Source organism: Equus asinus, chromosome 3 (assembly GCF_041296235.1).
Source record: "Equus asinus isolate D_3611 breed Donkey chromosome 3, EquAss-T2T_v2, whole genome shotgun sequence".
NCBI classification, from domain to species: domain Eukaryota; kingdom Metazoa; phylum Chordata; class Mammalia; order Perissodactyla; family Equidae; genus Equus; species Equus asinus.
In genome coordinates this window covers 123,224,693-123,237,261 of record NC_091792.1, presented here as the reverse complement: position 1 = coordinate 123,237,261, position 12,569 = coordinate 123,224,693, and the positions used below count along the sequence as shown (strand labels likewise).

At 43.6% G+C, this 12,569-nt stretch overlaps 1 protein-coding gene across 6 annotated transcripts in view; it reads right to left on the bottom strand.

Annotated features, from left to right (window-relative positions):
* Positions 1–12,569, bottom strand: part of TXK (TXK tyrosine kinase) — a 62,551-nt gene that overhangs the window by 49,736 nt on the left and 246 nt on the right. The window contains exon 2 of one of the 6 annotated variants that reach the window (XM_070505937.1): positions 7,366–7,471. The exons of the other annotated variants lie outside the window; for them this stretch is intronic. Within the exon in view, the coding sequence (XP_070362038.1) occupies positions 7,366–7,411 (46 nt within the window). The 5' untranslated portion in view covers positions 7,412–7,471. The remainder of the gene's footprint in view (positions 1–7,365; positions 7,472–12,569) is intronic. 6 annotated transcript variants of the gene reach the window in all.

The following is a 12,569-nucleotide window of genomic DNA, read 5'->3' as shown; positions in this document are numbered from 1 at the left end:
CAGAGAAAAGAAGAGAAGAGATCAAAAGCTTTGGGGCAGTCTTACGTTAGACCCAGTCGAACAGGTTAGGGAGGTAGAGGAGAGAGCAGAAAAGATGACTGAGAGGAAGGAACACCAGGAGCATGTGGTGTCGAATGCTACTGAGAGGTCAAGTAAGAGGAGGATTTGGAATTGACTATTGGATATAGTGGTGCGTAAATCACTGGTGCCCCAACAAGAGCAGTTTTGGGGAAGTGGTAGGGACAAAAGCTTGATGGAATGAGTTAAGAGAAAATGGAAGGAGAAGAATTGGAGGCAGCAGGTAAAGACTACTCACTTCTAGATTTTACTTTAAATGGGGAACAAAGCTGATGGAGGAAATAAGATCAAGAGTAGTTTGTTTTGTTTTGTTTTTGATGGGTGAAGTAACAGCATATCTAACTGCAGATGAAAATGATCCAGTAGAGAGGGAAAAAAAGGTGATGTAGGAGAGGGAGGAAGTGTTGCAAAAATTTTGAATTTGAAAACCTCTCCGTGGGGCTTTGGCACAGCATTTTGCCACAATCTGCACCATACTCTGCCCCGCTTCAGTAGTTTATGTAACCTACATTTGACTTTGCATCCCTTGGCCTGGATAGATACAGATCTATATGGGGCTCTAAAACAACACTGGAATAAATTGGTAAGCATGTAAATTAGGCCCACTCCTGCCAAAGTAGACAGAGCCCTCAATGCTAATGTACCCTCTTTCTGAGGAAGGTTTTTGGCAATTTGCTCACGTAGACACCACCAGATGAAAATTGACAGTCAGAAGCAGCTGAAATCCAAAAACCTAATAATACGTAATGTAGTGTAGATTTTTGGGACTCATAATTTATTTTATTTAAGTCTCAAGAAATCAACCTTGAGATGGTCCTTAGAAAATGTATGGTTTCTGGGTGCAGGCAAAGGAAGAGAGAAAATTATTAAATCAGGGGTGAGTGGTGAAACACCTGTGGGAGCAAAGATGAGTCCTTGCCTGCGGTGGGACTAGAACTGTATCTCCACGGTAGAAATAAGAAGTTTACCCTGGATCACCAATGCGTCGGTAGCCCGAAGATTGAGCAATGGTAATGTCCCAAATCAGAGAAAGGCAAGTAAATAGTGCAGGAATCTAGGTTCAGAAGGTCAACTTCTGTGAAAGGAAAGGGAACTAATATATATTGATTACTATGCCAGATAACTCTACTCCTCTCCACCCTATTCTGTTCTAGAAGGATGACCTGTAGGGATTAAATGTGATAGCCAGCCTCTAAGACGGTTTAGTGAGCCCAGCCTCTTGGTATTCATTCTTCTCTACCTTGTAGTCTGACCTGGAAAAGTAATCTGTATAGTTTGGTTCAACATGCTTCCAGACATCTGGCTTCTGGCTGGATTATACCCTTGGGGACCCTGGAAGTTGTGGTGAGGTTGCCTTGAGTGAGCATGTCCCTCAAAAGCAGATCATATCTCCCATCCAAGTAGTCTCTGCTCCACTCGACTCTCTCCCTTTCCTGGTCCTTGTGGACCTAGGGATGGTGACAGTTCCACTACTACTGGACTCAGGTTCCTGCACATCCTATGTGGTTCCCATACCCCATCTACACCTTTGTAATTCGTCCCTTTGTAAATAAAACTTGAAAAAAATTATTCTAATTTAAGTATGTTGTGTTTCCTGTTGGAACCCTGAGTGATACAGAAATTCGTATCAGAAATGGCTCTAGGAAACAGAGTCAAAATTAGATCTAGAATTTGTTTAGTCATATATTTAAGGGTCCATGGATAGCTTCATTGCTGGGAGAAATAACAATTATTACTTGAAGTATCATTGATGGGAGCCTGGGATGAAGTGCAAAGGGAGGGCAAGATGCTGGCTGTATGGAGCTTCTGGAAAGTCCCAATATGAGAATCACAGCCTAAAGCCCCAGGAGTTTGGAGTATTGCCTTGACTCTGTGCTGATAACTATTTTCCATTTGAAAAGTAGGTCCTGGCTTGCTTTTGGTGAAGACTGAATGCTAGACCATGGATCACGAAATATTTATGTGATCCAAACTGCCTATCATGAGCTGAGCTATCTGATTCACTGAACCACAAAATTGGGAATGCATAGCAGTAATCCCTCATAATACGGTAGTGGTATATACGAAAGTGAGCCCCAGTAGATCCAGAAGGCTCAAGAAAACTTCATGAACAGATGACTTATATTCACGTAGTACCTATTCTTTCTGCTTCTCCTTCAACTTACACCAGAGGCCTTAAGGGGAGTTCCTCATCAGCTAATGGAGGAGGAAAGAGCTCAGGCTTGATTTACAGATAGATCTGAAACTTGAGCCCACACCAATGGGAAATAAACAGCCATTGTGCTACAGTCCCTTTCAGAGGTGGCCAGAAAGATAGTGTTAAATGGTTCCCCATTTCACTGAGAACTATAGCCAAATTTCTCACAATAGCCTATAAAAACCCCCCAGGATCTGGTCTCCTGTCGCCTCCCATCTTCTCTCCAATGCTTTTGCTCATTTCACCACAGCCACACTGCTCTCATGGCTGCTCCTGGAGCACACCGGGCCTGTTCTCACCATAGCTTCTTTGCTTTCGCTTTGCCTAGACAACTCTTCCCCCAGGTATCAACCTTCTTAACTCTCTCCACTCCTTCAAGTCTGCTGAAATCGCACCTTCTCAATGAAGAGCACCCCAATCGATTATCTTTGCCACCTGCGTCCCCTAATTTTTAGATTCCCTACTTTGCTCTACTTTTCTTTTCTTTTCTTCTTAATGGCATTTATCACCTTCTAGCATACTATGCAATTTGTTTATCTTTTTTTTTTACTGTCTGTCTCCCTACTAGAATGTTAACAGGGATCTTTCTCTATTTTGTTCAGTTATTTCCCAAGAGGCTAGAACAGTTTTTGACACATAATACTTATTCAAACATTTGTTGAGTGAATGAATATATGAATCAATTGGTTTGAAGCAGCCTCAAATTATAACCATTTCAGAACACCCACCTGTCTTGACCCAGTCCTTATGGGAAATAAAAATTGTATTTGGGGACAGAATAAGCAGGTACAATAGGAAGCAGTGAACAATAAGAGTGGGGATGTAGGATTAGATCATGAAAGTCCTTGAATTAAGGGAAAACAGTACTTTGAGTGCTTATGTAGTAGGAAAATTACTATCAGATACTGAAGAAGAAGAACAATTTGGCCACAGGCCAAAACAGAGTAAACTCTGTACTCAGCCTAGAAACCTCTGTAAGCTGGCCCAGCAAGGTGAGCGATGACCATCTACGACCTCATGTTTTAATATAAACTAAAACCATTTAATACCATCAAGGCCAAGATACGTCTAATGGTCACATCACTCCTTGAACAGTCACTGGCATGTTATATTATTCTCTACATTTTTCCGTATGCTTGAAATATTTCAAAACTAAAATTTGTAGATGAAAACATGAAATCCCCCAGAAAATCAGGTAGGCCTGTGGTTGGATAGTTAAGTGACTATTCTAGGATTGATAACTTTTTACACATATGTGATTTTTAGTGATAGATGCAAAAGGATTTTATTTTTAACTCAGCCACTGTCTTATCTTTTATTCAACCAGAATTATCATCTTCCTTGCTAGCCCCAATAAGAAAACTATTCTATCAGTTCCCCTTTCCAATTTTCCCATGTCTGGGTATGAGTCCACCAAAGAAACCTTGGATTCTTCCTGAACTCCATCCTTTATATCCAATCTGCCATTAATCTGTTCAAATGGTTTGGTTTTTTACTTCTTATCTCCTCTGCTCCCAACCTAGTCCAAGCCCTCATCAGCCCACACCTGTATTTCTGCATTAATTCATTTAATCCTCACAATGACCCTATGAAGTAGGTGGCACTTTACAGCCGAGGAGTCTGAAACATACAGAGAATCCACCCTGCTGAGAGTCAAAGTGCTAGTGAGTGGACAGCCAGGGCTGGAAACCTGGCAGCTAACTCTAGAGACCCTGCTCTTAACCGTTGTGCAACCAGGGTTTATTCATGGACTGAATGAATTGGCCAAATGTCCTGCCTCTGAGTTCTCTCTCCTTCAATCCATTCTATCTATTCATTTCCCTAAAAGTCTGTCTCAACCAACTGCTCCACATCTTCAGCATCTAAAAAGACTTGACTACATATGATGTCAAAATTATATCTTGGGGGCCAGCTCCGTGGCCTAGTGGTTAAGTTCCACATGCTCCACTTCAGCAGCCCAGATTCAGTTCCCGAGTGCAGACCTACACCACTTGTTGGCAGCCATGTTTTGGTGGCGACCCACATGAAAACTAGAGGGAGATTGACACAGATGTTAGATCAGGGTGAATCTTCCTCAGCCAAAACAAAAAACAAAAAAAAATTATATTTTCCCAAGGCCTTTCATAATCTGGCCAACCTCCCTCCCCTCCCCCCCCAACTCTTAGTGTTCACCAGTTCCTTTTGCACTTGCTTCTTCCACTTGGTCTATCCTCACAGACACCTCACACACTTCTGCCTCTGGTCTGAAAAGGGCCTCCGTTGCAACCCACTCCCATCTAATCTTCTTTTGGGTTCCCAGAGCACATGTGAGCTGCCCTGCCCTGTGGTTCTTAATTCGGTACCACCTGAGATGGTCTTTTAAATTTTTGTGTGTAGGCTTCAGCATTCAGGGGGTTTCTCAGTTGCACCACTAGTGACATTTTAGATTGAACAATTCTTTGTTGTGAAGGGCTGTCTTGTATTGCAGCATGTTTAGCAGCATCCCTGGCCTCTATGCACTAGGTGCCAGCAGCCACACCCCCTCACCCTTCTAACACCCACCTTCCCCTCCCAGTTGTGAAACCAAAACGTTTTCAGGCATTGTCAGAAGTCCCCTGGGGGCAAAATCACCCCCTAGTTGAGAACCACTGAGCTAGATTGCAAACTTTTCATTTCCAGGGACTGCATCTTCTACTTTTTGTCTTGTCCGTAGTGTCTAGCATCAGTGCCTGGCACACAGCAAGAACTCAATAAGAAGCTGTTAAGGCCGCACCAGTATCACACCATCACATTACATCAGGGCTCTACTTTTCAGTAACTCCTTCTACCACAGCATCTCAGCTCGATGCTGGCCACAGAGAAAGCTAGGTTGACCACGACCTTTTGACTAAGTGGAAGAGCAAAGCTGAAGAACGCTGAGCTTCCGGAGCTTCAGCTAGCACTTGTAGTGGGTCCTAAGTCTAAACCTTTTGTTCTAGATATATTAAAAAAAAAAAAAAGCTTGTCCAAAATCAAGCATCAAACCATGAGATAACAAATGAGATGGCTAAAATCTCTCTCATTTTTTTCTGTATTAGGACAGCACATGAGTTGGGCAGGCTTTAGGGTCAGACTAACCAGAAGTCAAATCATGGCTCCACTTTCTTGTAGCAACAAGGAGGGGGATTCTGGGCAATTACATAGGAGCCTCATCTGGAAAATGTAGGAAATAAAATCTATCTTCTAGGAAAGGCAGCTCCCCACTCCTACCAACACAGCCCTCACCACACGCAGGCACTACACTGTGATCTCATCATACTACACTAACTTACTCCCTACACATTGAAATAGGCCCTATCACCATCTCCATTTTACAGATACAGAAACTGAGTAACAGAGAGGATCGATAATTTGTCCAAAGCCACAGAACTAAAAAGTTGTTGAACCAGAATTCAAGCCCAGAGAGTTTGGCTCAGAGTCCATGAGCATAATAACAAGATTATTCTTCTGGATGAGAAGGTTAAATAAGATAGCAGAGGCGAAATTCCTAGAACACAGCAGTTATTCATTTAATTTCCAACCTTTTCCCTCACCCGGTTTCCTAGGAGTCATTCAGCAGTTATTGTTTGGGTACTCGCAGGCTATATTTAAGGTAAACAGATAAAAGCAGATGTGGTTCTCCTTCCGAAGACAAAACAGGGGAAGAAGGCCAAGTAAGCCAAAGCTGATCTTTAGCCCCCAGCTCCTCTGTTTGAGCCCATTCTCTCTACCCCTGACTCAAAGGCAAATATTCCCTTCATTCAGGACTCTAATGGGCTCTCTGTCCACTATCAAAACAGCTTTCAGAAGAGGCTCTGAAAGTTATTCTTGGCAAGGTGTTAATGAAACAGTAAACAGATAGAATAGTAAGCCTGTATTGCAGTGCTTCTTTTAAAGGCATTTTCATGTTTGTAAGCATGACACTTGTATTAGGGTGAACAGAGAGATTTATTTTTAAGGAACTGGCTCACACAATTGTGGGGACTGGCAAGTCCAAACTTTGAGGGGGTGGGCTGGCAGGGTGGAGACTCAGGGAAGAGCTGCAGTTGGAGTCCAAAGGCACTCTATTAGCAGAATTCCTTCTTGCTCAGGGGAAGTCGGTCCTTGGTCTATGAAGACCTTCAACTGATCAGATAAGGCCCACCCACATATTGGAAAGTAATCTGTTTTAACTCAAAGTCCACCAAGTTAAACGTCAATCTTATCCTAAAAAACGCCTTCATAGAGGGGCTGGCCCCATGGCTGTGTGGTTAAGTTCGCGCGCTCCACTGCAGGCAGCCCAGTGTTTTGTTGGTTCAAATCCTGGGCACAGACATGGCATTGCTCATCAAACCACGCTGAGGCAGCGTCCCACATGCCACAACTAGAAGGACCCACAACGAAGAATATACAACTATGTACCGGGGGGATTTGGGGAGAAAAAGGAAAAAAATAAAATCTTTAAAAAAAGAAAAATAAAAAAAACGCCTTCATAGAAACATCCAGATAATGTTTAATCAAATATCTGGGCATCAAGGCCCAGTCAAGTTGAACCGTAAAATTAACCACCATAGTATCTTAAATTTAAATACACAGAACTTTCTAAGAGAAATTGCTGGTATCAGTCAGCAGGCAGTGATGATATCTGGGGACTAGGAAATGGCCTTCCCCTGTTCACGGAACTCACAATACAAGACTACACACCAGTAGAGTGGATTTTGAACCCAACGACATTTCCTTCATTACCTTTGCTCTCTTCCGCAGCCTGGAATTTAGGAGAAAGCCTTTTCAAAAGTACACATTTTTCCTGATTCAATAGCAAAGATAATTGCCTTCAAATAAAAGTATACAGATCTATGCCACCACTGCTTTAATTACAGTCAGTTTTTGTTCTCTCTCTCCTGAAGACGAAGAGCAGCTAGGAGCAGGAAAGCCAACTTCTGCCTTGTTTACGGTTCTACCCCTTCTGGCCAGCACAGGTGCTGCCTAATAAATCATTGTTAAGTGAGTGAAAGTAAATCGTGAAAGCTGAACAGCTCCCTGGTGTTCCTTTGTTTGGCATGACTTTCCAAGACACTAGGCATCATTAGTGGTAGACTGAAGAATGCACTTACTCCAAAGCAGGTAGCAATGATCATTAGATTCATGGTCACTTTCCATTCACAGCATCACACGTCTTCCAGGTGAGTGAATAAACGGAGAGTCACTTCCACAGGCATCCTGTCATTACAGAAAACATTCTTGGAATTGTTTTGCTGATTAATCTGCAGAGAGAAAGCTGTTCTGCACCTTCGGAAAATTCCCAGTTCAGGCAGAAACTCATATCAAGGGCCTTTGCCAGAAAAGACTAAAATGCCCCAGAGATGGCCAGTGACTATTTGCCCGCTGGAAGGATGCATTCAGGGTTGAGGATCATCACAGGAAGGAGCCAGAGCTTCCTCTCCCAAGTTCACATCTGCGCTGTTCTTTTCATCTGCTTATTCCCCAGCAAATATCTTTAATTGTGTGTCATGTACCAACAAATCAGGAAAAGGGCATCGCATCCCGTCGTAATCTCTGTGACCTTTGGGAAGTCGTACGTCTCTCATTGGTTAGCGGTCGAACATCTCATTGTATTTGGTATTCAGGTTCTTCTGGGAAGGCTTGCCCCCCTTCTCTCATCGGTGCGAGACTCCTGTTAGCATTCCTTCCACCTCCGGACGTGTGTGGGCGGCCACAGCCGCGCTGCGTCTGGGAAAGGGTTTCCACCAGGGGGCACTGGAAGGGAGCGAATGTGAGAAGCGCCACTTCTGAGAACAGCTTCCAAGGCCAGCTTTCAGCACAACAAATAAACGTCAGATGAAAAGCTGGTGGCCGCTGCTGTCTGGAAAGCAAAACTGATGGCGTTCCTTCCGCTTCTAATGTTTTGAGGTTTACATCAGCGTAACCCCGCGTTCATCCCCTGGCATTTCCGATGTCAGAGTTTCGTTCTGAATCAGTGCCTCAAGTGAAATTCATTCCTACTGAATTTGGTCATAATAACTGGCAGATGGCTGGTGATTTTTATTTGAAAACATGAATAACTGGCTCAGTTTCAGGAGCTGCCCTGAACCAAAGACCCGGTTAGTCGCCCAACCCACGCGTTCCAGGTCGTGGGGTTAAGACAGGAATTCTGGGGCTAGCTGCGTTTGCAGCTGAAGGGCGGGGAGAGTGGGACACCCTTGAAAACCTGTGGCTTTGGAAAAATGGCTCTGGGTGATTAGAGCTGAGCCTCTAAGTTCACTACAAGATATGCCTTATTTTTTTTTCCAGAAATTTACAGAAAGGCCAAACTGCCTCATTACTGTCATGAATTCCCACCATTAGATCTGTTTCTTAAGGGCTTTTTGGAAACAGACACATTTTAAAGGACTTACCCCATGTTATCTAGGAGGTGTGACACATAGCTAGCTTTTCTTTAGCATGGATTTTTACCTCTGAAGAGGCATCAGAAAAGGCTTTCCAGATGCCAAAGTAGGAACTCACACCAATAAGGGAAAAGAAAGAGAGAAAACAAGAAGGAAAGAGAGAAAGGCGCTGAGTTTTTCATAGAAATTTTTTCAATTTAGAAAGCTATCTTTCATTCTGAGTTTAGGCTCTTTATATATTTGAGGGGTTAAACTATCCTTGTTTTCTGTGTGTGCCTCCTTTTGATATTAACTGGACACTCATAACAGGAATGCTAAAAGAACACTCCTGTGTATGTTTCCTTTTGATATTAAAATGTACATTCTTCTAAGAAATGATAGTCACCAGAGATGTTATCTTTTTTAATGTATTGACAAAATAAGTTAACAACCCTATGTTAGATCCCAAACTGGTTTTTTGACCTTCTCCTTGTCTGTGAAACCTTAAAGTAAGAGGAATACCTACACTGGGGTATTCATTGGTTACTCACAGACAAGAGATACCTAGCTCACGGGACAGTAAACTAATAGCTTTCGGTAGAAGATAAGAATGGTGCTTGGCCTGAAGAGGCGCTGTGTGTGGGGAAGGGGTGAGGAGATTGGAAGCCTGGATGGGGCACGGGGCACCAGGGGAGATGGTGTTTCAGGGAGTAAAGGGTGCTGAAAGGCAGTCTCCCTAAAGACTGCTCAGTCTGTTCACAGCTTCAGCCAGAGCAAACCCCAAGACACCAAGCATTCCACAGGCAGTCTTTAAGATGGCCCCCCATGATGCCCTTGTCTACACTATGCAGGAATTTTGATTTCTTCCCAGTAACCAGCTGATGTGAGGTGGACTTTGCAGTTATCTTGCACACAATTCCTCTCGGCTCCAAGGCCTCAGAGCAGCGTTTCCTAGAAGATCGTTCTCTGTGAGCTCAGTTCGTGACAAGCTCACAGGGAGCACACCTAAGACATCTGGCCAGCTTGTGATGTAAAGAAGTGTGTGGCCACAAGACCCACTGTTACAGCTGGCACTGTGTCAGAAGCTGTGCTGCCTGACCCTCAGTGGGCAGAAAGTGGACAGACGATTCTGGCCAGGTGGGTTTCACCAAGGAGCAAGAGGGGAACCTGCAGGTTAGCACATGAGAAGGCATGGAAGCCTTATAGACGTAGTTCGAAATGGTTATCATTATTGCTACAGACTTCCGGCAGTTGCAGGGGGATGAAAGTGTACTAATTTGGAAACAAAAGACACATGTACTAGTGTCCACTCAGTTAACACTGAGCCTATTTTTAAAAAAGGAGACCAACTCCTGCCTGAGGCAAAATGGTGGTGAAAGCGGCCAAGTTTGTTTCTGGCCCATGGCTCTCCCTGCTTTTGCCACTGAATTAGTTATCTATTGTTGGAAACAAATTATCTCCAAACTTATAGGCTTTAAACATTTATCATCTCACAGTTGGTGTGGGCCAGGAGTCCAGGCACAGCTTAGCCGTGTGCCTCTGGCTCAAGGTTGGGAAGTTCACGAAGCTTACGAACTTATAGTTAAGCGGAGTTGGACTGAGCTGGAGAATTCACTTCCGAGTTCTCTCACACAGCTGTCGGCTGGCCTTGGTGCTGGGTTCCCCCTGATGAGGATTCTCCATAGGCTGCCTGAGACCCCTCACAGCATGGCAGCCGGTTATCCAAGAGACAGCGAGCCCAGGAGCTCTAAGACAGAAGCTCCAGTCTTTTTACAACCTAATGTCTGAGGTAACACTCCATCCTCCTTACCAGAGTCTTGTCACAAGAAGTGAGTTACTAGGTCCAGCTCCTACTCAAGGAGAGGGATTGCACACGGGTGTGAATACCAGGAGGCGGACACCATGGGGGCCATCTTAGAGACTGCCTGTGCAGCTCCCCTCCTTATCTCCACATGCAGAATAATAATGGAAGGTAGAACTTAGTGGGGGTGGGTGTGGGAATCGAATACAATAAGGAATGAGAGGGCTTTGAAAACAGAGGCCCTAGAAAGGCAGTATGATCAAGGGGTCCGTACCTCACTCTCAGATCGAATTCTGGAGATGAGTCCAGAAACCTGCATTTTCACAGCGTCCCAGGCATGCTTCAGGCACACCAAGACTTAAGAACCGCTCATATAAATTATTATTAGTTTTCCTTCTACTTTATAAATTGGGATGAAAAGAAGGGCAGAGAAATTAAATGAAAATGAGGTGGAGGGGAGGTAAGAGGTGAGCTTTTCAAACCTCCAGCTCTTCTTCCTGGGCCCCGTCCTCTAAATGACTCTCCTGGGCTGGGTCTGTTCTCAGGGCGACAGTGAGTTGGTAGAATGCTGGCAATACCAGTTACATTTCACCAACTGAACCTCACTGGGGCAGGGCCCTGATTCCTCACTCAGGCTCTCCCCATCCTTCAGAATGATTAATAGGTCAGCCTCCACAGTGATCTCCTCCTGCCCCACAGCAGCCTAGGAGGCCAGACTTCTACAACAGCTCTTCAAATGACAAATGTATTTGGCAAATGACTCTGGCCTGGCAAATACATACAAACATTTTTTGCTTAGCAGTAATACACCTTGAGGCCTCTCTCGACTTTCTCTTGTCAACAGTAAGCACTCACGGTTTTACCCACAAGAAAATGGTGCCACCTCGAGATAGGTTTATGGGAGAAATAAACAGGTGATTCTTACCATCAAGTCAAATGATTAGAAGCTGGAAGGGACAGTGAGAGGTCTGTCAAATCCACGCCTCTCCAGGCCAGACAGAATGATCCTCAAAGTATCTCCACCAATAGGTAGTCTCTTATTTAATCCCTTAGGCAATCTAATCCTTGTCTCAACTCTCACCACTATTTATTTTATATATAACGGAATCTTTCCTGTCATAATTTATAGCCTTTTCTCTAGTTCTGACCTCAGGAGAAATGAAGAACAGATGCTCACATAGCTTTTAATAAAAAAGTTCTTATTAAGTCACTACTCATCTTTGTCCTCCATTGTGGGAGGTGGGGACACAGGTTGCTGCTTCTTTGCTCTTTCTGCTTTGCTCTGCTTGGCCTGTATTTCTGATAACAGGTAGCCCCGTTTTTATCTACCAGTGGATCAAGACTGTACGTTACATTCAGGTCAGTACAACTGGAATAGCCTAGTTTATTTTTTACAGATTCTACCGACAAGCGTTAGGTCCTAAGATGTGATTCGGCTTAAAAAGATGACATTTAAAAAGTGCAATCAGCTTCTCCTATTGACAGTTAAAAGTCAGAGATGTAAAAACTTTCTTAGCTGGCCTTTGATTGCTTTTATCTGATATGACTGAGTTCGTTACAGCTGGGTTCCGTAATCAACCAGAATTAAAATCAGATAGTGTTTTTCTTCTTTATTTTTTAATGACTTGCATGGTACGGCCTTTTGAGTGATAGAGCTAAATTATTAAGTACTTCCAAAAAATTGCACATGGGACTGACCAGTCTTCCAGAGCAACTCCAAAATTAAGTTCATGAAGGACCCGTCATTTTTATTTATTGTTTCTTTATGATATCTTGTTGGGAGGTGGGCAAAAAGAGAGTCCCATTTTACAGATGGGGACCTGATCTAAAGAAGTTGACACCCCCCCCCCCCAAAGGCTGCAGCAAATCCAGAACTAGAACTTGGTCTCCTAGCCTTCAGCCCGGAGTTCTTTACACTAAATATTATTCTAAAAAACAAACACTTTCCAAACTGCATTTCTACTCACACATACAGCTTTAAGGACACCATTTTCGTTTTGTTTTCTTTTGCATTCTCAATGCTGACATTTACTAAAATTACATCATCACAATGGTTATTTAAATAACAAACAAAACCCTGTCACGATATCTGGGGAAATCATCCTCAAAATTTCACAGGCCCCACGCCTTAGAGGAAACTTCCTCTCGTGTT